General features: G+C 47.7%; 1 protein-coding gene across 8 annotated transcripts in view; it reads left to right on the plus strand.

The window, feature by feature from the left end:
- Positions 1-11,084: 11,084 nt before the first annotated feature.
- PHC1 (polyhomeotic homolog 1) overlaps positions 11,085-24,951 on the plus strand; it is a 31,671-nt gene continuing 17,804 nt past the window's right edge. For 3 of the 8 annotated variants that reach the window (XM_064143450.1, XM_064143457.1, XM_064143458.1), the window contains exons 1-8: positions 11,085-11,295; positions 16,200-16,355; positions 16,973-17,083; positions 18,476-18,553; positions 20,464-20,613; positions 21,538-21,693; positions 22,780-23,278; positions 23,592-24,340. In XM_064143450.1, the coding sequence (XP_063999520.1) occupies positions 16,242-16,355; positions 16,973-17,083; positions 18,476-18,553; positions 20,464-20,613; positions 21,538-21,693; positions 22,780-23,278; positions 23,592-24,340 (1,857 nt within the window). In that variant the 5' untranslated portion in view covers positions 11,085-11,295; positions 16,200-16,241. Of the gene's footprint in view, positions 11,296-11,390; positions 11,541-16,199; positions 16,356-16,972; positions 17,084-18,475; positions 18,554-20,463; positions 20,614-21,537; positions 21,694-22,779; positions 23,279-23,591; positions 24,341-24,951 lie in introns of those variants that run through there. The other 5 variants (XM_064143455.1, XM_064143454.1, XM_064143451.1 and 2 more) reach the window with 5 other exon arrangements.

Raw genomic sequence — 24,951 nt, forward strand, 5'->3', positions numbered from 1 at the left:
GGTCTCTTCCAACCTGGTTGATTCTATGATTCTATGGGTCCATGGAGGTCCCTAGGGGTCCACAGATTCCATAGGGGCCCTTAGAGTCCATAGGGTCCACAGGGTTCCATAGGGAACTCAGGGTCCTTAGTGTCCATAGAATCTATAGGTGTTCATAGTATCCATAAGCATCTATAGTCCATAGGGTCAGTATGATCCACAGGCTACATAGAGGTCCAGAGGGCACATAATGTTTCATAGGGTCCATAGGGCCCTAGAGTGTCCTTAGAGTCTATAGGGTCCATAGGATCCATAGGGGTCTATAAGGGTCCATGAGTTCCTTCAGAGTCCAAAGGGTCATTATGGTCCATAGGGTGCATAGGATCCATAGGGGTCTATCGGGTCCTTAAGGTTTTATAGGGTCCTAATATTCTATAGGGTCCCTAGGGTCCACAGGTTCCTGAGGAGTCAGTAGGGGTCTATAGGTTCCATAGGGGTCTGTATGGGTCCACAGGGGTCCATAGGATACATAACGGTCTATAGGGTCCATAAGGTCCATAGGGGTCCATGAGGGTCCATAGGGACCATAGGGGTCTGTAGATTTTGAAGGGTCCACAGGGGACCATAGGGTCTGCAGAATTCGTTGGGTCCATAGGGTTCCATAGGGTCTAAAGGAGTAGAAAGGGTCCTTAGGGTCCCTAGGGTCTGCAGTGCTCCAGAAGAGGCTGTAATGTCCATAGGGGTCCTTAGTGGTCTATAGGTTCCATATGGGTCTATAGGGTCCATAGGTTACACAGAAGTTCATAAGGTCCATAGGGTCCTATAAGGGTCCATAGGTGTGTCTAGGGTTGATAGGGTCCTTAAGGGTCCATAGGGTTCATAGGGTCCACAGGATCCACGGGGTCCATAAGTTTACATAGGGTCTGTAGGATCCATAGGGGTCCAGAGGGTCCAGAGGGGTCACAGGCTCTGTAGGGGTCTATAGGGTTCTTAGGGGTCCATAGGGTTCAAAGGGTCCATAGGATCCATGTGGTCCACAGAGTTACATAGGGTCCATAGGATCCATAGGTGTCCAAAGGGTCCATAGTGGTCTACAGGCTCCGTAGTGGTCCTTATGGTCTCTAGGGTCTTTAGGAGTCCATAGGTCAATAGGGTCCACAGTGTCCATAGTTTCCATAGGGTGCATAGGCTCCACAGCGGTCTATAGGGTCCACAGGGATCTATAGGGTGCATAGGGTTCTCTAGGGCTCTTAGAGTCTACACAGTCCATAGGGTCTATATGGTCTATAGTGTTCTATAGGGTCCATAGGGTCCATAGACTCCACAGGAGTTCATAGCATCCATAGAGGTCCATAAGGTCCATAGGGGTCTATAGGGTCCTTAGGGTCAATAGTGTCCATACAGTCCATAAGGGTCCATTGGGTTCTCTAGGGTCTATTTGGGTCCATATGGTCCACAGTGCCTGTAGGGGTCCATAGAATCCATAGGGTCCTTTGGGGTTGTCCCGGGTTAGGGCAGATCCCTCCCCCGGGGAGAAATAAACTCACCACAACACAGACCCTTTTTTTTGAAAGTCAGGGAAAGATTAAATTGTATTTCTTATAGTATAAATATAACAATGTAAAGAGAGATAATAACTAGAGAAGGAAGAAAAAAAAAACCCAATACAATAACCTTAAGGGAGATGGGGAAGGGGTCAAGCGGCGGTGAAGCAGCAGAAGCAGCAGCAGCCAAAACAGCAGCCGGGGAAGATAGGCAAAGCTGAAGCAGCAGAAGCCAGCGGGAGAAAGGGGGAGAACAAACTGTGCTTCTAGACATTAAGCTCTTGATGCTCCAATGAAATTATACTAATTTATCTGTTGTTGCCGTCATGTGGCCTATCCCTGGAGTGTCCATCTCTTCCCTATGTCTGAGCTAGAGAATCAGCTCAAACGGCCACAGGGGTCTACAGGGTTCTTAGGGTCTACACAGTCCATAGTGTCCATGGGGTCCATAGTGGTCCATATGGTCCATAGGGTCCACAGGGGTTCATAGCTACTTAGGGGTCTATATGGTCCATAGTGTGCATAGAGGTACATAGGCCCATAGGGTTCTATAAGGTCTAAAGTGGTCGATAGGGTCCATAAGGCTCCAGAAGGGTCTATAGGGTGCCTAGGGTGCCTAGGGGTGCACAGGGGTCTATAGGGCCCACAGGGTCCATAGGTTCCATATGGTGCAAAGGATTCATAGGGGTCCATAGGGACCATACTGATCTATAGAGTCCATAGGGGTCTATAGGGTTCTTGGGGTCTATATGGTCCATAGCATCCATGGGTTCCATGGTGGTCCATAGCGTCCAGAGTGTCCATAGGGTGAATAGGATCCCTAGGTGTCCATAGGGTACCTAAGGATCTATAGGGTCCATAGGGCTCTATAGGGTTCTTAGGGTCTATATGGTCCATATCCCATTTCTCACTTTTTCTGGCTTATTGGCCGAGCAAAGGAAATGTTTCAGAAATGCTGACAGGTGCCTCCAACTGCTACAGGGAAAGGCCAAAGCAGGAATAGGGTGCAGCACTCTCACCCTCGCTGGGGTACCCACACACTGGGGAAAGAATTCTGTGCCTAGGTGGTTTCCTTCCCCAACCCTCCATTTCTCACTTTTCTTGATCATTCAGCCGAGCCTGTTTGGCGATGCAGGCAGATTCCTCCCACCCCTCCAGCCAATGGCCTAGGCAGGAATAGGGTGCAGCATTCTTATCTTTTCCAGGGTACTCACACACTGGGAAAGGGTATTTGTACCTAGGTGGTTTCCTTCCCCAATCCTCCATTTCTCACTTTTCTTGCTTGTTGGGCTGAGCAAAGAAGCGTGTTTCAGCAATGCAGGCAGGTGCCTCTGGCCCCTCCAGGGAAAGGCCTAGGCAGGAATAGGGTGGCTATTTAATGCACCTCCAAAGATGAGGCTTCAGCTATGTCCCTGTGCAGCCTGTTGCAGGGTTTGAGAATCCTTTCAGTGAAGCAGTTTCATCTCAAACCACCCCCATGCAATGGAAAGGGCTTCTTCAAATACATTGCAGGGAAAAGTAACACTAGAGGCAATGGAGTCCCACTGCTGAACGAGGTTGTGACAGAGGATACAAAGAAGGTGGAGCTACTGAACTACTTCTTTGTCTCCATCCATACCGCTAGAGACTGTCCTCAGGAGCCCCAAACCCCTGAGGCCCCAGTTGAAGATATGACAGAAGAGGAGGGTTTTCTTGGTTGATGAGGACTGAGTTAGGGAAGAGTTAAGTAATCTGGACTTCCATAAATCCATGGGTCTTGAGGTTGTGGAAGACTTCAGTAGGCTGGAAAGATGGGCAGGGAGAAATGTAATGAAATTCAAAAAGGACAAATGTAGCACCAGTATAGCTTGGGGACTGACCTGCTTGACAGCAGTGAAGGGAAAAAGGACCTGGGGATCCTAGTGCATGGAAGTTTGACCATGAGCCAGCAATGTGCTCTTGTGGCCAAGAAGGCCAATGCCATTTTGGAGTCTTAGAAGGGGTGTAGTCAGTAGGTCAAGAGAGGTTCTCCTTCCTCTGTACTCTGCCCTGATGAGGCTGCATCTTTGATATTGTGCCTAGTTCTAGTTCCCTCTGTTCAAGGACAGGGAACTGCTTGAAAGAGTCCAGCACAGACCACAAAAAATATTAAGGGAGTGGAACATCTTCCTTACGAGGAGAAACTGAGGGGGCTGGGGCTGTTTAGTTAGTAGAGGAGGAGGCTAAGGGCTGACCTCATTCATGTTTACAAATATGTACAGGGTGAGTGCCAAGATGGAGTCAGGCTCTTCTCTGTGATGCCCAATCAAGGGGCATCAAGGGGCAATGAGTGGATGTCGAGGCATAGAACATTCCATGGAAATATGAGGAGAAAATTTTTGCTGTGAGGGTGATGGATTAGTGGAAGAGGCTGCCCAGGCGGGTTGTTGAGTCTCCCTCTCTGGAGATATTTAAAACCTGCCTGAATGCATTCCTGTGTCATCTGGTATAGGTGATCCTGCTCTGGCAGGGGGGTTGGACTAGATGATCTTTCGAGTAACATTCTGTGATTCAGCCTCCCTTGGTGCAACTTGAAGCCACTTCCTCTTGTTCTATCACTTGTAACTAGGGAGAAGAGACCAACACCCAGCTGATTTCAACCTCCTTTCAATGAATTGTAGAATGAGAAGGTCTCCCTTCAGCCTCCTTTTCCCCAGACTAAAGTACTCCAGTTCCTTCAGCCACTTGTCACAAGACCTGTTCTCCAGACCCTTTACTATCTTCATTGCACTTCTCTGGACACGTTCCAGCACCTCAGTGTCTTTCTTGAACTGAGGGCACCAAAACTGAACCCAGTACTCAAAGTGTGTCCTCACCAGTGCTGTGCCAATCACTTCCCTGGTCCTGATGGTGTTTGCTTTCCTGCCCACCTGCCCACATGTTGGCTTATATTAAGGTGGGTAATGGTCAACACCCCCAGGTCTTTCCCTGCTGGACAGATTTACAACCACTCTGTCCCAAACCTGGAATGTTCACAAGGTTGTTGTGACTCAAGTGCAGGACCTTGCACTTCATGGAATCATAGGATCAGAGTTAGAAGAGACCACAAGGATCATCTGATTATCTAGTTCCAACCCCCTGCCATGGGCAGGAACACCCTACTCTACATCAGGCTGGCCAGAGTCCCAACCGGCCTGGTGTTAAACACCTCCAGGCATGGGGCCTCAACCACCTCCCTGGGCAACCCATTCCAGGCTCTCACCACTCTCATGCTCAACAGCTTCCTCCTCATGGCCAGGCTGAATTTCCCCACCTCCAGCTTTGCTCCATCCCCTCAGTCCTGTCACTCCCTGACAGCCTAAAAAGTCCCTCCCCAGTAGGCCTCCTTCAGATACTGGCAGGCCACAAGAAGGTCACCTGGAAGCCTCCTCTACTGCAGACCGAACAGCCCCAACTCTTTCAATCTGTCCTCACAGCAGAGCTGCTCCAGCCCTCTGCTCATCCTCATGGCCCTTCTCTGGACATGCTCCAGCATCTCCACATCCTTCTTGTAATGGGGCTCCAGAACTGGATGCAGTACTGCAGGTGGGGTCTCAGCAGAGTGGAGTAGAGGGGGAGAATCACCTCCCTTGCCCTGCTGTCCATGCTTCTCCTGATGGAGCGCAGGCTCTGGTTGGCCCTCTGGGCTTCAAGTGCACACTGCTGGTTTATGTTGAGCTTCTCCTCCACCAGCACCAAGTCCTTCTCCTCACGGCTGCCCAGCCTGGATTTGTGCTTTGCATTGCCCCAACCCAGATGCAGGACACTGCACTTGGTCTTGTTGAACCTCATGAGCTTGGGTTGTTCCCGCCTCTGTAGCCTGTCCAGGTCCCTCTGGATGGATCCCTGCCCTCCAGCCTGTCTGCTGCACCACTCAGCTTGGTGTCGTCAGCGAAGTTGCTGAGGCTGCACTCAATGCCTCTGTCCATGGCGCTGACAAAGATGTTGAAGAAGTCCCTGAGGGACTCCGCTTGTCACTGGCCTCCACTTGGACATTGTGTTGGGGAGGGGAAATTAATTAATTTGAGATTATATTTTCCAAAATTAATATTGTTTATTAATTTTGCTATTCAGAACTCTGCCACCCCCAACCACTAATTTTAATAATATTTTGGTTCTTACACGGTCATGGAAGCATTCTATGGATAATATCTACATCTAATGTAACCAGCAAAATATATAAACATTAATTGAACTGGAAGAAAAGATTCCTGTGGTCAAATGCCGCTTGCGGTCAATACGCCATGTGCCCAGTAGATGGGCCCAAGCTCTTCCTGCTCTTTGCCAGAAGGCAGTAGAGAATTACAAAGAGGCATTTAAGCATTTACTCACAAATTATTAATATTACCCTCGTGGGGGCTAGCCACAGTCCAGACAGTGCCCAAATGCTTTCAGGGGGCTCTGTCTTATTGGACGTTGAGGCTTGACTCTTCCCAGCTTCTGGGGAAAGGACGCAGACAATCTCTGATCTCATTCTCCTGGCTTCTTCTGGACAATCTGTGTATATGTCCAGGAATTCTAGGCAGGACCTTCAGGTGCAGAAGGCAGATGTTGTGCAGTCTCAGCATGATGTCACTCTGGCCACACAGGCCAATCACCTGCAGACATCCAGGGTCTACTCCTGGTAACTCGCGGCAGTGGAGTTTACCAGGCAAGCAATAAGGCAGTGTGCAATAGCAGCACAGCTGGGCACAGCAGAGAGAGCAGGCAAAGAGCAGGGAAGCAAAGCAGGGAAGCAAAAGCAGGTTGTTCACCTGCGTATCTCCTTTTATCAATGTGGGCCGAGATTAACTGCCCCTTTGGACACAGAATAGCCAATCAGGGTGGCAGTTAGCCAAACCATACCATATTAGGCAAAGCCACAGGCTCACTTTTCCCTAGTTTTGGAAAAGCACAGGCCTTGCACTAGGCAGGCACAAGCTAAGTGTGTGTACCTTACACCACAGGACCCTGGGCAGGCCAGACTCAGTGGTTCCAGGTCCTTTTGTGTCTGTTTCCACCCTTGCCTCTCTGGTGGAGCAGAAAAACATGCCTAGGCAAGGCAGGACATGTATAAGCCTATTTTGGGCCTACGAGGCCTACCACAACACATGGACCCATTAACAGCCACTCTTTGGGTGCGGCCGCCAAGCCAGTTCTTTATCCATCTTGTGGTCCACCCATCAAACCCATGTGCCACCAGCTTGGAGACCAGGATGTGGTGCGGGACAGTGTCAAAGACATTGCTCGGGTTCAGGTAGATGACATCAGTTGCTCTCCTCTCATCTATGAATGTTGTGACCTGTTCATAGAAGGCCAACAAGTTTGTCAGGCAGGATTTGCCCTTGGTGAAGCCATGCTGATTGTACCAAATCACCTCTTCACTATCCTTCTGTTTCAGTAGTGCCTCCAGGAGGATCTGCTTCATGATCTTACTGGGCACAGAGGTGAGACTGACTGGCCTGGAGTTCCCCAGCTCCTCCTTCCTAACCTTGTTTGAAAATGGGAGTTCTGTTTCCCCTTTTCCAGTCAGTGAGGACTGCTAGGACTTTTGGAATAGAATAGAGAGGGATTTAGCAACCTCATCTGCCAGTTTCCTCAGCACTTGTGGGTGTATCCCATTGGGTCCCATGGACTTGAACACTTTCATATTCTTCAGGTGATCACGAACCTGATCTTCACTTCTGATGGGCATCTCTTCCTTCCAGCTCCTGCCATTATCTTCCATGGCTCCAGGAGTGTGGCTGGAGTCCTTTTCAGTGAAGACTGAGGTAAACTTGACTTTGTTGAATCTCATAAAACTCACAGACAATGTGAATCCAGATGGCACAATATGCAGACTCAACCTTATGCAGTGCTGTTTACATACCGAGGTTCATTTGCTGTTATGGCCTTCCTCATAAATTGGAAACATCACGAACACAAAGGGTGTGCTTTTCCTGCGAGTCCACTGAGTGTCACCATTGCTCCGTGGCTTGCTCTACTAAGATACTGCTACTCCAGCAAAACTACTTTGCTAAAATGGGCTGAAATAGAAAAGGGGAAAAAAAATCACAACGAGGCAATGGAATGAGAACAGGCCCTTTTTTGGTGAGGTGCTGGGAAGATCTGCATTTAAAATGTGAGCAAGTGATCCTACCTATGAAATAAATCCTGGCTTGACAGGTTTCCAGCCAGATCCTATAAGCTGGTCTCATAAAGGGTGCTATGAACCTCAAGGACAACAGTTACAGGATGGAACAAGTGCTTCATCAACAGATGCTGAAAAGGCTGTGATTCCCCCATCTGGTGAGCGAAATGATCAGAATTTGGTGGTCAGATGAGGTGTCTGGGATGTACAAAAATAATGAAGGTGGTAGAGAAAGTCAATGGAAAGCTGAAAAACAATGAAGGTGGTAGAGAAAGTCAACGGAAAGCTGTTTGCCAGCAGATCTTCCCATGCCAGACTAGGGTGTGTGTGTGAGAGAGATAAAACTCATTGTAATCAATTTAAATCAAACAAAAAGGTACTTTATAAGAAGAGGACTTATCAAAGTCAATAGTATTAGCAACTTCGCAAAGTTCATAAACTAAAGGAAAAACTGGGAGTATGTTGTGATGTGTGCTCCACATACCATGCTTGGATGTGGGAACAGAACAAGGGGAATTGACTGTAGACATTAGTCAGGTGCACTTGCTTTCCCTGAATCTGGTGGGATGAAAGATCCAGATGCTTCTTTTCTTCCTGGACCAACAGAGATGGGTGGGAGGTCCTTACTTCAAGTAGGACAGTACTTTAGCATTATTGTTAGGGTGGTGTCCAGCTTGAGAACAGATGTGCACATACATGGGTGTACTGACAGGAGACAGTACTTAAAAGACACAAAAAACCCCACAGGCAGACTCAGGAGCCTGATTCTATTCCCGAAGTGTAATAGGTGATTGTAAATTGTTTAATAAAGAAACATTTTAATAGAATTGTAATAGGTGTTCGTAATTGTTTAATAAGGAAACATTTTAATAGAATTGTAATAGGTGTTCGTAATTGTTTAATAAGGAAACATTTTAATAGAATTGTAATAGGTGATCGTAATTGTTTAATAAGGAAACATTTTAATAGAATTGTAATAGGTAATTGTAATTATCCAATAAATAAATATTTTAATAGAATGTTAAGCATGCTTAGCTGCAAAAGGCAGTGTATATACAGCTGTTGCAAATCAGGAGATATGCCTAACCTAGAGGTCATGCTATAGATGGTAATGTGCAAAGAATAAGCTAGTTAATTGCTAAGTATTTCAAAGACTAAAACTTTAGGTACATCCTTAATTTTGAGATAAGAAAGAACATGCCATATGTGGGACTCGGGACATTAATCAGTCATACTCCAAGGACTAAGCTTTAGGTGCATCCTTAATTTTGAGATAAGAGAAAACATGCCACATGTGGGACTCGGACATTAATCAGTCATGTTCCAAGGACTAAGCTTTAATTTTGAGAAGTGGGATTCGGGACATTAACCAGCCAGAGGAAGTCCATATATGGAGATGGGTTAATCAGAGGACACCTGAGGAGGACTGCTTACTTCATCTTCAACGACCACCAGAAGGGAAGGAAGACCCCAACCCAAAAGAAGGAACATGCGCAGAAAGGATGGATTTATGTAATTTGCAGGGCGGAACAACGCAGACAACATAGTATAAATATAGGCTAATTGAGAGACTTGTCACGGCAGTTGGCGGAGCGGTGACTCCCCTGTCGTCCAGCGCTGTAACTTTGCTCATATTCTACTTGCCTAATTGAATAAATTTGTAACCTGGACACTTTGATTTTGAGTCATTCTCAATTTATAACAGAAGGACTAGAGCACATAGAAACGTGGCCTTCACAGGTCACTTGGGATACTGGGCCCGTAAACTATTCATCCTACTTGCTGGCCACACAGACCACAGGTTGTTATTGTATCACACAAACACGCACACAGTAAAGATCATAACCACACAGGTGAACCGATTGCATGCGATGCAGATTAGGTCACCCATCTCCATTGTCACACACTTCTTTCCCAATCCACCTTGATCCCCTCATTTCCCTGCCTGCAATTCTTTACCCAACCATACCAACGCAGTCTTCCAAATTCTCAGATTCTCTTTAATCGTTCCAACATCCGCCAGTAGCACAGATGAAGCACTCCCCTATCAAGTCCTAAAGCTTATGCATTGCAATAGTTCCCCTTTGTTTGCACAAACCAGCATTTCCTCCCTTGAATATACTTCAGTGGAGTTTGGAACAGAGACAAATGGCTGTGCCATTCACCCAGTCGTTAAAGGGTTTTAGGAATGGCTGTTTCACAGAGATTATGCTGTCTGGGTTCCCCGCCTAGACATTGTCACTTTGATCACTATCTGACTTTTTATTCTGAACAGCTTTAAAAGTCTTTGCCCTCTCTCCCCCGGCATGCTCCCCCAAGATAACCAGCCAGATTTCCATCTAAATTAGAAAAGACACCCCCACACATCTATTATAGAATCATAGAAACATTTTGTTTGGAAAAGATCTTCTAAGATGATCAAGTCCAATTACTTTGAATCCAACCATTATTTAAATCTACCAAATCTGATGCTAAACCATGTCCCCCAGCACATCTCTGTGCCTTTGAAACAGAATGGGGACTCAACCACCTCCCTGAGGAGCCAAGGCTCGAGAACCCTTTCAAGTGAAGAAGTTTCTTTTAATAGCCAACCTAATCCTCCCTTGCTGCAACTCGAGGCCATTTCCTCTTGTCCTATCATTTGTTGTTAGGCAGAAGAGACCAAAACCCAGCGGGAGCTGTTTAGTTAGTAGAGGAGGAGGCTAAGGGCTGACCTCATTCATGTTTACAAATATGTACAGGGTGAGTGCCAAGATGGAGTCAGGCTCTTCTCTGTGATGCCCAATCAAGGGGCATCAAGGGGCAATGAGTGGATGTCGAGGCATAGAACATTCCATGGAAATATGAGGAGAAAATTTTTGCTGTGAGGGTGATGGATTAGTGGAAGAGGCTGCCCAGGTGGGTTGTTGAGTCTCCCTCTCTGGAGATATTTAAAACCTGCCTGAATGCATTCCTGTGTCATCTGGTATAGGTGATCCTGCTCTGGCAGGGGGGTTGGACTAGATGATCTTTCGAGTAACATTCTGTGATTCAGCCTCCCTTGGTGCAACTTGAAGCCACTTCCTCTTGTTCTATCACTTGTAACTAGGGAGAAGAGACCAACACCCAGCTGATTCCAACCTCCTTTCAGGGAGTTGCAGTGAGCAATGAGGTCTCCCCTCAGCCTCGGTTCCTTGTATCAAGTTCTTGGTGCCTCGGTTTTCCTCCCCGACAAGGTTCTGCAGGAGGCCTGTACCGGCGTACCGAGTCCCCCTTCTCGGCAGGGCCAGGAGGCTGAGCGGAACGATCCCCACTCGCGCACTAGACGACGCTGCAGCCCGGGCTCTCTCGCCAGGCCCCGGCCGCCGTCACCGGGGCAACGACAAAGCGGCGGCCGGCGGCGCGGGGGTGTGGCAAGGCGGTCAGGTGACCGGAGGTGCTTGGCGGGAGGAAGTGACGCACCGGGGGGAGCCCCAGACGCCAAAATTAAAAGAAAGGCATTAAAGCTGCAGGGAGCCCCCAGAGCGCCCCCAGGCAGAGCAGGGACGTGCACAGGCACTAGTGGACAGGAGAAGCCGAGTCGGCGGCCGGCTCTAAGTCCCGCGCAGCACCGTCTTGCCAGCCCCTGTCTCCGAGGCTGCTGCTGCAGGCCGCGGCCGGCCCGGGCCCGCCGGGCGCCTCCTCGAGGTAACGCCCACGGCTCCGCCTTCTCCCAAACAACGGCACCCCCCCGCCGCCGGGCACTGCCCGCCCCGCCCCTCCCGGCCCGTGTCCCGTGTCAGGGGGGCGTGTCAGGCGGCGGCGGCGGCCTCAGGGGCTCCGGTAACGCCGCAGCGCGGGGTGCTTCGGGCGGGCAGGTTCGTGGTGGTGGCGGTGGCGGCGGCGTTGCTGCGGCAGCCGTGCGGAGCGGGGCAGTGCCGTGGTGGCTGCAGGTGAGGCCGGGCCCGGGGAACGCGGGCGGCTGCGGAGGGGAGAGTATCCCGGGGCCGAGGCGAGCTGGAAGTTGACAGTGGCGGCAGAGCGGCCATTGTCTGCCCGTCCCCGGGAGCAGCGGCCGAGAAGTGCCCCCCTCGCAGCCCCAATTCCCGCTCCCAGGCAGATGCCGCCGCCGCTTTCCCCCGGCAGGTAGCCGTGCATTAAACACGCGCCTTTCTTTAGCTCCCTGGTGGCGGGCATCCTGCCGTGCATCCCCGCCTCCCTTGTTGCGGGCAGGGTTCCTGCACGCTCCCTCTCGGCTTAACTTTGCTGTTGGAGTTGCCGGCGGCCTAGAAGGCAGAGCTGCCCTTACCGCCCACCCTGCCGGGCGGCTGCAACAGTCCCGCTCGGCAGGGAAAGGCGTCCGACGGGCCAGGCACTGCTCTGGTTTGGGGAACAGGTTTGTACATGGGTCCGTGCACCTCTCGGGAGTCTTCAGCTTCCAGAGCATCCCAGAGCACAGTGGATGTGCTCCGGCGAGTTTACATGCCTCTGCTTTAAGGAGCTGAGAGGCTGTTGTAGAAAACTACGGTTAACATAGCAAGGAGTGAACTGTGGTCGTGGTTGCTAATTTTCTTTCTCCTCAAAATATGTAGGCAGACCCGTGCAAACGTTACTTGTTCGTTAGTTTTTCATGGATGAAACAATTTATGAGATTAGAAAATGTTCTGCTGGCAACAGTTGTACACTGGGGGAAAGGGATGGGGTGAGCCAGCAAAACTTTGCTACTTTCTACCCTGTGTTGACTAGAGTAGATGTTTGACCAGATTCTTTTGCTCTTGCACTTGAGAAAGGTCAGGAACTCGTAGATCAGCCAGCTGTGGTGTATGCTAAGGTCACACAGGGTCTGGACCGGCCCATGTTGTCATACTGCTTCACGAGCTAGTTTTCTTCCTTCCCACTGTGCTGTCATTCGTGGCTTTTTATCCTTCCCTGTCATTTTTAGGGATGCAGTTCTAGCTGCTGTTGATAGGTTAATTTAAAGCAGTAGACACGTTGTTACTCTATGTTGTTGGGTTGTTTTTTTTTTTTTTTTTGCTTGAGTGAGGACTACTAGTTACTTTTGCTAGGTGAGTTGGTTAACTAAATATTTTGGAAAACTCCTGGTTTAGTCATCATCACTAGGTTATCCAAGTTACGGAGCAGCAGCTAGAGGAGTCAAATGAGCTGATAGCCCAGGGATCACTACATTTTTGGAGGGTGCTAGAAGATGCCTAAGGAGGAAGGGAGTGTAGTCTGTGCTGTTTTCAATGGGCATAGCTTGTATTTAGATTGGATTACACTATCACAGAGCTGCATCTTTAGGTGAATTCTTTTCATTTCTGTGTTTGAAGAGTTTTGCTGGATAGCCCTGCTTGTTGCAAGCAACTTTGAATTCTTACTGCCCTCTGCAAAGGGAGACTGATGATCCATGTCCCCCCAAAGCCATCTCCCTACACTGAGATCAATGTTTTTTGATGTCTCGTCCCAGAAACATTTCTGCAGGTTTGTGCTAGAACCTAATTTTAAGAAGAAAAAATGCTGGAAGCTTTAAGAATCAATTATGCTGTTTGCTGGGAAGCACAGATTGGTAGACCAGAGCACCAGAAGGCAGGTTTCTCCTCATGCAGCTGCTAAGCTGTTGATATGTGCTACAGCTAAGCTGAACCTTACTTAACTTCCTTTCTCTCTCAGTAACACTTTCAGCATCCCAAGTGAACTAATTCAACTTGCTGACCAGGCAGAAAATGCTCTTCGGTGTAGCTATTCTGAAAAGTTACCAGATTGATCTAGTGAACACCAGAAGCAAAATAAATGTTGCGATGCTGAGGGTCACAAATTCCTTCTTAATCATAGAATCAAACAGGTTGGAAGAGACCTCCAAGATCATCCAGTCAACTAGACCATGGCACTAAGTGCCTCAGCCAGGCTTCGCTTGAACACCTCCAGGGATGGCAACTCCACCACCTCCCTGGGGAGTCCATTCCAATGCAAATCACTCTCTCTGGCAAGAACTTTCTCCTGACATCCAGCCTAGACCTCCCCTGACACAACTTGAGTCTGTGTCCCCTTGTTCTGTTGCTGGTTGCCTGGCAGAAGAGCCCAACCCCCACCTGGCTACAGCCTCCCTTCAGGTAGTTGCAGACAGCAATGAGGTCTGCCCTGAGCCTCCTCCAGGCTGTACACCCCCAGCTCCCTCAGCCTCTCCTCACAGGGATGTGCTCCAGGCCTCTCACCAGCTTTGTCACCCTTCTCTGGACACCTTCTAGTATCTCAACATCTCTCTTGAACTGAGGAGCCCAGAACTGAACACAGTACTCAAGCTGTGAGTGGTAGCTAAGCTACTGGTTGACTTGCTGTAGCATGTGTAACCTCACTCTGACTTGCATTTAACCCTCCCTCAAAGTACTTAACTTACTGACCACAGTTTTTCTTTATTCTAAAAAGTCTGTTCTCTCCCTTCTCAAATTCTTTCCAGGCTCCATTTACATTTTGAGGTGCTGCCCCCTGAGAAAGATATTTAAGGCAAATTGTTTTCTCCAGAGCTTTTATAGCCTAGATATGACCCACTGTTTTGACCTGTAATAGGGTTGTGTCTGAAGATGGCAGTGGCCTGGTAGGAGAGGGTGCCTCTCAACTGAGATGACTGTAGGTCAATTACCAGTGGCTAAAACTGAAGCCAGTGATGGATTAGGAGGGAGATGCCTGGGCAGGACTTCTGAGTACAAGTAAAGGTGTATGGGGAAGACAAGAATGGGTCAGAAGTTATCTGCTCGTCCATGACAGAATTTTCCAGATATTTAAGGAGCAGGTTTGTAGCATCAGTTCCCTGATTGAGCCAGCCATCCTCTGCAGCGGTACGGCTGCTGCCCTACTTTAAAGTCACCTGTTGCTCTTAACACCATTCCAGAATTTTAACAGTTGTCTGGTTGAGGCTATTGTTGGACCTCATTTTCTATGCTGCTCTGTTTTTTTTGTTTTGTTTTGTTTTTTAATGTACCTGGAAAAAGTTGTGTTTGGTGAAGGCTGTGAAGCTCAACCTCTGGGTTTGAAAAGGTCTAGACAACAGGCTCTCATTTAGAGGCCTCTCGATATGTTGCAGGGGAGCTGGCTGGTGTTTTGGAAACCAACAGACCGACAGTGATACTGAGACTACCAGAGCCTGCTTTTTTGTTTTTTCCCATATGGTATAGTAGTAGTATTATTCTAAAAGGTTGGGGAAAAAAAAAAAAGGAAAAAAGATTTTGGTACAATTATGTTGAATAAGCACTTCTGCACTTTCCCTTTAGAATCATAGAATCAACCAGGTTGGAAGAGACCTCCAAGATCATCCAGCCCAACCTAGCACCCAGCCCTGTCCAATCAACCAGACCATGGCACTAAGTGCCCCATCCAGGCTTTGCTTGAACACCTCCAGGGATGGTGACTCCACCTCCTCCCTGGGCAGCCCATTCCAATGCCAATCACTCTCTCTGCCAACAACTTCCTCCTAACATCCAGCCTAGATCTCCCCTGGCATAACTTGAAGCTGTGTCCCCTTGTTCTGTTGCTGGTTGCCTGGCAGAAGAGCCCAACCCCCACCTGGCTACAGCCTCCCTTCAGGTAGTTGTAGACAGCAATGAGGTCACCCATGAGCCTTCTCTTCTCCTGCCTAAACACCCCCAGCTCCCTCAGCCTCTCCTCATAGGGCTATGCTCCAGGCCTCTAACCAGCTTCGTTGTCCTAATTAACGATTCTAACCCTTTCTATTCCTTATGTAGTCTGTGTTTCTTGCTATGGGAAATGCCTTGATCTTGCCAATGTCGTAATCTCTTTCTAAGCATTCTCAGTGTTGCTTCTTTACCCTTTGGCTGTTGAAAGCCTTCTCCAGTCCTGGTGATAGCCCTTTGTCAGTCTTGTGTTTCACTGCAACTTGTCTTTCTATTGCTGGAAGATCTCCCTCTCCCAAACTGTTTTTTTTAGCAGCTTTCACCTCCAAGTGTTGCCAGTGAACCCTTCATCTCCTCTGCTTCTAATTATCTGCCTTCTGGAAGCAACTAGACACCATGGATATCAGCTTTCAGTCTGATATTTAAGTTAGTTTCTGCCAGGAACAAGAATTAGCTAGAAAGTCCATGGGATCAGAGAATTAACAAAATAGTTGAGGGCTGGGGGGTAAAATGGGAGACGGAGGACTGAATTGTTACAGCTGCAGCAGGGCACTGGAGTTTGGGGAAATTTATAGATCTCATGGGACTGGAGGAAGAGCAGATCAGAAGTTGCCAAAGTGCAGTTCACCTCAGTTCAGTAGCCTCCTTTGAAGGAGAAGTGATCAGGTTTGTTAACTGTGGTGATTTTCTACATGGGCTGCAGCTGCTCCTTTGCTGCCTTTATGAGAGTTAAGGGTGCTGTAGATTCCAACTGTAGCATGGCAATAAAAATATGAGAATGTGTGTTACATTCCTGAGAATGGAAATGAAAGATTTTAAACAGTATAATTTCTGGGTGCTTTCAGAACCCTGTCATACCCAGTTCCTGTGATACAGCAGAGCTGCACAAGGAGCCTGGAACTGAGATATTCCAGTAAAAAAGCTGTATAATGCAGTGAAATATGCTTTGGTTCTTTCTCTAGCCTGACTTAGTTTCAATTCTTTCAGTGCAGATCTGGAGTCTGCTTGAGTTCCTGGGATCCTGTCACCATGGAGACTGAAAGTGAGCAGAACTCCAGTTCCACCAGCGGGAGCTCCAGTTCTGGAGGAAGCACCCGTCCCCAGATATCGCAGATGTCTCTCTATGAGCGACAGGCTGTACAGGTGAGATAAAATTGTGTTCTGGAGTGGTGTGTGCATCAGGCGAAGGTGGTGGTAAGCCCTTTGGTGTTCCTCTGAGTTGTGTATTGAGGTGGGAGCATGTTTGAGGGACAGCTGTGTGTTCAGTTTTAGAAATCCTTGTGTTAGGCCAAATGTTTAGTTCCCATAGGCTGATACTCTGCTTCATAATTTATAGACCACTCCTCCAGTGTCCAGCCTCTTAGATTTAATCCCTGCTATGATCCTGCCTGATTTTAGCCTGCTGTTGTAGAGCAAATCATTCAGTTTATCATGCCAGTTCCTCTGTGTAGCATATATCCTCCATATATCTAGTACACTGTAACACTTGTCTGTCTGCTTGAGCACACACATCCCCAGATTCCTGGAATTTATTGAAGTCTTGCCAGTGTGCTTCCTGCTGCCTTGAAATACACCTGGGATTCAGTCTGTTACCAAATTTGTAGCTGTACTACATATTTTCATGTGCCAATCTAGTCACTTTGCTTTTTTTTCATAGGTCTAGAAATGGTCTTGTGGCTGTTACTTATTTCTTCATTGCTCTCTAATTGCATTTCAAGGGCATGCTATTTTTGACAATTGGATTTTTCCTCTATCTCTAGGCCCTGCAAGCACTCCAGAGGCAGCCCAATGCAGCCCAGTACTTCCACCAGTTTATGCTCCAGCAGCAGCTTAACAGTGCTCAGCTTCACAGCCTGGCTGCTGTCCAACAGGTGAGTTGCCAAGGGGCAGAAGGAGAAGAATTAGGTTGTTTGCCGAGATCAGAGATTTTTCTGCCTGTACACCAACAGGTGTTCCTGATCCACAGTGAGACAATAAGTCCTCAGACACTTTGTTTAAAGCTAATACAAACAGCTGGTAAACTGGAAGCCTGATTCAAAGAGGTGTTTGGGTTACAGGTACAAAGCAAGGTGTGCTAGTTTGAAGCTAGATAGAATGTTTTGGTGAGAACTAGATTACAGGCTGTGAAAAGGAAGCAGTGGTGGTGTTTACTTCACTCATAGGCTTGCTGAGATGGATAAGAACTGAAACATAGATAAGGCAGTTGCTGTCTGGGCTTTGGGGCTGCACTTCTCTCTCTAACCTAACCTGCTGTCTGTGTGACTAAATCCATCTGCTTCCTAAGCCCCCGGGCCGACCCTCAAACCTACTTTAAACATAAGACAAGATCTGGGGTAAGGTAGGGGAGTGGGAGGAAGGTGGAAGGGTGGTTGAGAGCCCCTCATGTGGACTCAGGTTTCTGGAAGGGCTGTTGTGTTTCTGTATTAACTTTTAACTTGTATATTTCTGTATATAACTGTATATAATGTAAATATCTGCTTGTATATTGTGCTAAGCTGTAATTATAAAGCTTCATTCAATTTCCAGAGCCGCTAAGGTGTTTTTTTCCAAAGTCAGGGCGGGGGGTGGTGGGGTGAGGAACACCCAAACCATCACACAAGGGAAGATAAAATTTGGCATCCACATCAAGAAATTTTCTCTGACCAGCAGCTGCGCCTTCTGTAGATACACAATGGATGATAGTGGTAGATGCAGTAGTGTTGAAAGACTGTATTAACGTGAGCCATGGATTGTTACTTCTCTGAGAATAAACGTGGTCTTGTGTGAGTGAAATTCCAGGCAGTATCCACTGAATTTTCTGTCTTGAAACTTACAAGCCCATGTTTTCTTTTTCCAGTTACTAGCTAGAGGAGCATGTGGTAGATCTTGTCCAGCCAGGAGGGTGTTTCTCTGAGATATACAAATCATGATAATTTATGAATGCTTAATTGTTGAGTGATTTTATTATTTGTGTTCTTTAACAACTTTGCTCACCTGTTTCATCCGTTAAAGGTGGATTATGTCTGATATGAATACAATTCTGTCTGTGTAACGCTATTTCCATCAGTAGCTGTTCCCTTTGGCTATTAGTCCCTGTTGCAGTGGTTCTGAAAATCTGTGGAAGGGTCTGTTGTCCACTGCCTTGCATAGTGTATAGAACTGAACTGGAGAAGAGGAGTTACCTTACTGAGTTGGTGCACCTGATCTGTAGGGCACAACAGACATTTGTAGTGGTTAGAAAAGTTTGTTCCAGGTATTCATTTCTCTGTTAATCTCTCTTGCAGGCTACGATTGCAGCCAGTAGACAGGCCAGCTCCCCCAACACCAGCACCCCCCAACAGACCACCACCACTCAGGCCTCTGTAAGTAACTGGTCCCTCACATATGTATCAAAATTGCCCTGCTGTCCCCTGCCTTGCTTTTTCTCCCGTTTGTGTTTTAGGAGGGTAGGTCAGCCAGGGAAACACAGCTTCTGAGAATGCTGGGAGTCCTCAGGATGCAGATAACTTTGAGGATTTGGGGTGCTGGCATTGTTGGAGGGGGTTGAGGAGATCAGAGGTTTCCAAGTGGGAGAGGCCTCTTAGCTGGAAAGGTAGACACTGATCTCTCTTTGCTGAGGCCTTGGGGATATGTTGTCATGGATTAGAAAAGGATTAGGACTTTGAAGGAGGAGTCAGGAGCAGCTTGAAGGGGAAAGCTTTTGATTTTTGTTTTTGTCTTGGGCATAGTAGTTGTGGTGTGGTTTAACCCCAGCTGGCAACTATGCACCATGCAGCTGCTCATCCTCCCTGCTTCTGGTGGGAAAAAGACAGTAAAACTCATGAGATAAGAACAATTTAATAATGTAAATAGATAAAAATATTATGATAATAATAGTAATAATAGAATATACAAATGAATAATTCACAGTGCAATTCCTCAGCACCCACCAGCTGAGGCCCAGCTCATTTGTGGATAGCAATTCTTGAGGAGAAAGTCCTGAAGCTATAGCCCTGGAAGGGAGAGCTCCAACGTCCCAACTAACCTGTGCTCAACTGAGCATGGTCTTGTATGATACAGAATATTCCATTGGCCTGTTAGGGAGTATAGCCAAAGCAACAGATCCGGCCAGCTTCTGGGGCACTTGCCCACTAGCAAGACATGGGAAACTGAGAAGTCTTTGATTTCTTAGCAACAAATAAAAACATCAGTATATTATCAACATTCTTTTCATACCAAATTCTAGTCTGAAGCCAAACCACAGCACTATTCTAGTGTTCCTGTTTGGGCCACGAGCATACCTAGTTCTGGAGAACAGAATTGACTCTTACTGCTTTGCAGAAGCAAGAATGAGAGTACTGTACACTGATTGGAAGTTTAGAGAGAAATTCTATTTATAAAAGAGCATATATATATATATATATATGGCAATCAGGTAGAATTAGTATAAAATCCACCAGACCCAAACTGGGATTCTAGAATCCTCCACTCCTTCCACCTCTAAGGTAAACTGAAGCTGCTCTCCCTCCCAGGCTGGGCCTACAAGGCCTCAGTGGCCCAACTCACTGCTTGCCAGCTCCCCCATGAACCACAAGATCAGAGGAATGCATGCTGTTCCGAGAGAGGAGAAATGGAAGCAAGGAAGGCAGGGAAAGAACGGAATACAAGTGCAGTCAGGCACTATCTTTTAAGCTGTGATAGCAGAAAGGGACTAGAATAACAATATTACAATATCCTGGGATGAGCAGGTCCATCCCCCTGGGCTGGGCTTCTGTCCCTATGGTTTTGTTTAAGGGGGACCCAGAAGCCCTCAGACTACCACATCTAGCTACTAAGAATTAAAAATTATTTCTGTCCTAGCTGAAAGCAGGATGAGTAGTTTGCTGAATGACAGCAAATCTGATTTTTGTAGTGACTGTTGAGGAACTGGGATTCGTCCAGAGAGCAGGTTGGTAGAGTAGAGATTGCTTCTTGTGGTTTTTTTTTCACTTTTAGTTGAGAGGCTGGAGAATATGTATTGCTTTTGGATGCTTTATTACAGTTGCATGCCAGCAGTGATACTTGGGCTTAGCGTACAGATGAGGTTAGCATCCACAGCTTTGGCTAGTTCAGATTCCGTAGCCTCTTACAGAAGCCCTCTAAGACAAGAACTCTTCTTTTGTTCTTGGTCCTCCTATGATATACAGGAAGAAACTGAAATGTCTGCTCAGGCTGTAACTCACTAAGAGAACTTGTAATTATTTCTTTGGCTTTGTCTCTTCATGTATGATTTGAGGCTTTTCTCTGTCCTAAGATCAACCTAGCCACCACATCAGCTGCTCAGCTGATCAGTCGATCACAGAGCGTGAGTTCTCCCAGTGCCACGACCCTGACGCAGTCTGTGCTCCTTGGGAATGCCACCTCGCCTCCTCTCAACCAGTCACAGGCCCAGATGTATCTCCGGGTAAGAGATGTGTACACAAAATGTGGCCTGACTATGACCTCCACTTCCTGGCCACATCAGTCGTTTCACTGTTTGGAATTACAAATGGTTTTGCACTAACTCTAGCTTTAAGGATACCTCAAATTGGAACGAGGAAACCTCTTGTCCATGAAACCAAAAATTTGACTCTGGGCTCAGCTTTTGAGGGTGGATAAGCTTTGTATTGTGTGGCTCAGGTGGGATGGTTAAGAACCATTTTTATCTCTGCTCTGTATAGATGTTAAAGATCCCTTGGCACTTCTCACTAGAACATAAATGTGAAATATATGTCTTAGAGAAATCAGCTACTCTTGGTTCAATGCTGGAACAGATGTATCAGTATATCAGGTGTAACAGTAAATCACTCTCTTCTACCACAGCTGAGCTCAGCATGTAAGTCAGAATTCAAGTAGCTCTAGAAACAAAAATCAACATGAACAGTTGCTTTGATGTGCTGCTAAGTAGAAAATATTAGGCTTGACTCTATAGTCAGTCTGGGCTTTGGTTACACACTTGAAAAATATTTTCTGTGCCTCAGTTGACAGGTTGTAATCAATTTCTTTTCAAGCAACCCTGGTCTTGGATGTATGTCTTCTATCACTGTTTTTCAACCAGTCCCAGATACACATCTGAACATTCAGTAGTACCTTAGTTTAGTCTTCTAGCTAGTCTGTGAGAGCTGGCTCAGGCCCATGTTTGATAGAAGAGTGCTCATTTTCATATGGAAACTGTTTTCAGTTTCTTCCTCCTCCAGGGTTATGTTACAGTGCAGTGGAGTTTGGGGGTTTTGCAGTGTGTGCCATTGCAGCCTAGTGTTGCTTTGTAATCTGTTTGCTTGTGGTTCGCTGTCTGTCTTTCTTCCCCTCCATTGCTTTCATTCCACATCACCTGACCCTCCCTCAACAGCCACAGCTGGGGAACCTGTTGCAGGTAAACCGGACCTTGGGCCGCAATGTGCCTCTTGCCTCTCAACTCATCCTGATGCCCAACGGGGCTGTGGCCGCTGTCCAGCAGGAGGTACCACCCACTCAGTCTCCTGGGGTCCATGCAGACACAGACCAGGTCAGTGACACCCCCTCCCCTTCCCTTGTTCCTCCATCACCCCACACTCTGGTCTTTGTCTCCAGCCATCTTTCTGTAGCAGATTAGCTGTGTTTTATTAACAACCTGTGTTCCTATGCAGGCAGGAGATTCTGTTCTCTCTTGCCCACCTTTTTTTCATGATTGCTTCTGCCTTCAGACATGGGATTAATTTTTGCTTAGATTTTCTGGGCTGAGCCACAGATTAGTCCTGTCTTCACAGTGTCTTGGTGTCATGTGTGAAAAGAATTGAGTTCTATGTCCAGTTTTCAGTCACTCTGCAATGGATAGTCTTTGCCAGTGGTAACATTCTTTAACCCAGTTGATGTGTTGTAAAAATGCCAAAGACCAAAGAGGCCACAAAGTCTTAGCTGCTGCATTCATCTATCATCTGTAAGTAATTCTCCAGGTCAAGTTGCTGCCATTGCTTCCCATTTCCATTGTCCTAGCCTAGCCATTCATGGGACTTCCAGTTAGTTCATCTTTTTTCTTGTCGCAGACTTGGGACAACCAAGTCAACCATGATCAAACTTAAAGATAACACTGTATTTGGAGGAGGAGTAAATGCAGAGGGTGGCAGTATCTAAATGCAGAGGAACTGTTGAAATTAGAAGGGCTACATGCCATGAGTAGATGTGTGGGCCTGCTGAGTGGAAAGCCCTTCACAGGGAGAGGAGATAAGGTGGCACAAAAAAATGAAATGGAGTGGCTGGTCAGCACTTTCAGAGCTGTGTTAAACTGGGTCCTACCAATGCAGGTGCACAGTGGGCAGGTCTGAAGGCTGTACCATGCCTTGGAGAATGATAGTATGTTCATGTGTTCTTCAGAAAGTGCCAGGAGATCTTTAACTTCCATCAGAGATGGGGTCAGAACGTGTTGAGGATGATGTGTTTCCTGGGGAGGGCTGCACCTGAGCTTTGTCCTGCAGCATTAGGTAGCTGCCCATGTGAGATTTAAAGCATCACTTTAGCCTGCATCCCTGTAGACTGCTGCTTATGTGTTTTCTGCCAAAATTCTAGCAAGTAACCTGCATAAAGCAAACAGGTTGTTTTGTATATGTGTTTCTAGGTGCAGAACTTGGCGGTGAGGAGCCAACAGACCTCAGCCACTAATGCCCAGCTCCAAGGCTCTGCTCAGAAAGCAGCTCTGCCAGGAAGCTCCCAGGCTTCAGGCTTGACACAGTCCACCAGCACAGGCCAGACCTTGGCAGTGGCTCAGGCCTCTTCTGTCAGCACAGGCCAGTCCATCAATTTGAGTCAGGGAGCAGCAGGCAGCAATGGTGTTTCTGGGGGTGTGGTGGCAAGTGGTGGGAGCCAGACTTCAATGGGATTGAGCCAGACCTCTTCGGCAGGTGTTCCTGGTAGCTGCCAAAGGAAAGGCACGGGGGTGGTTCAGCCGTTACCCATAGCAGCTACCCAGGCTGTGACTGTTAGCCAGGGGAGCCAGACAGAGACAGAGAACGCAGCCACAAAGAAAAGTGAAACAGACAGTGGTGGACAGCAGACAGTGGGCATGAACCTGACCAGGACTGCAACGCCAGCACCCAGCCAGACGTTGATCAGCTCAGGTAAGGGCAGACCTATTCCTTGTTTCGGAGCCCACCGGGCCTTCACAAGAGTGAGAAAAGCCCAGAGATGAGAGGTTTTCCAACATATCTCCCAGCCTCTGGGCTCCAGGAGGCTTGCCTCTAGGGATTATATCTCTGTATTAGTAAGACAGATTGATTTAGTGTCCCTTGTCCTCTGCCAGTAAAGCTGTCAGTCCTTTTGGAGCTTAATGATTCAAACTAGTGCAGTGGCTGCTTGAGTTTTGTTGCTCTTCCCAGCTGCAGCACTGCTAACTTTTGTGCTCCTCTCTTTTCCAACTCTGTGTTTGTATAGCTACGTATACACAGATTCAGCCACACTCTTTGATCCAGCAGCAGCAGCAGATCCACTTGCAGAAGCAGGTGGTGATTCAGCAGCAGATTGCCATTCATCACCAGCAGCAGTTTCAGCACCGTCAGTCCCAGCTCCTTCACACAGCCACCCATCTTCAGCTGGCCCAACAGCAACAGCAGCAAGCACCATCTCTAACACAACATCAGCAGCAAGCTCAAGCTCCGCAGCAGCAAGCTCCACCTCAAAACCAGCAGCAGGCTCAGACGCTTGTGGTGCAACCTATGCTGCAGACCCAGTCTGTGCAGCTCCAGCAGGACAGTCCTTGCCAGACAGTCACCAAGTCACCAGTTCCAATTCAGTCGAAATCTCTGGTCACCCCTATCAAACCACCTCAGCTTGGGCCTGCCAAAATGTCAGCAACACAGCAGCCTCCACCACACATCCCAGTACAGGTGGTGGGTTCTCGGCAGCAGGGCTCAGGCCAAGCCCAAGCACTGGGTTTAGCACAGATTGCTGCAGCCGTGCCAACGTCACGGGGAATGCCAGCCGTGGTCCAACCTGTTTCCCAAGCTCATGCTGCTTCCCCATCATCATCTTCAGCCCCAGCTTCTTCACAGGAAGCTCCTCTCAATACAGGGGTGAATTTGGCACAAGTTCAAGGCACAGCCCACATGGTGAAGAGCCCTGCCTCCTCTCCAGTTGTAGCTCAGATGCCAGCCACATTCTACATGCAATCTGTCCAGTTACCAGTAAGTGATACCACCAAGAATGAGAATAGTGGTCTGGGCCTGGGTCAGTGGGGTTGCGTGGTTAAAGGGTTTGGGTAACATGATGTGGAGACTTTTCCCTCTTGATAGCGCTAATTCCAGTCCAAGCTGTGGGGTTACTGACTAAAAGCATTTCTCTTCCACATTCAGCAGTTCACATGAAGTAAATAGGCGAGATACAATCCCTGTCCCAAGTGGAGCAGGTGTTCACATCACATACTAAATGCTACTTTTAATGGTGGAGTGGTTGAGCTTGGGTGGCCTCCAGGTGGCCTCCAAGCTGCTCCCCATCTGTAACAAGGCAGATGGAGAAAAAATGCGATGAAAAGCTGGTTGGTGGAGACAAGGACAGGGATGTTGAGAAATAAGAACAAATCTGAAAAATATCTCACCTCCTTCATGAGCTCAACTTCTCTCTATGCTTTTCTACCTCTTCCTACTGAGCAGTGCAGAAGGATGGAGAATGGGGGTCATGGTCAGTTCATAAAGTATTGTCCCTGCAGCTCCTTCCTCCTCATGCTTTTCCTTTGCTGCAGTGTGGCATGTCTGTTAATGCGATACAGTCCTCAATGAATTCTGCAATGCGGGTCCTT

Source organism: Pogoniulus pusillus, chromosome 5 (genome assembly GCF_015220805.1).
Source record: "Pogoniulus pusillus isolate bPogPus1 chromosome 5, bPogPus1.pri, whole genome shotgun sequence".
NCBI classification, from domain to species: Eukaryota; Metazoa; Chordata; class Aves; order Piciformes; family Lybiidae; genus Pogoniulus; species Pogoniulus pusillus.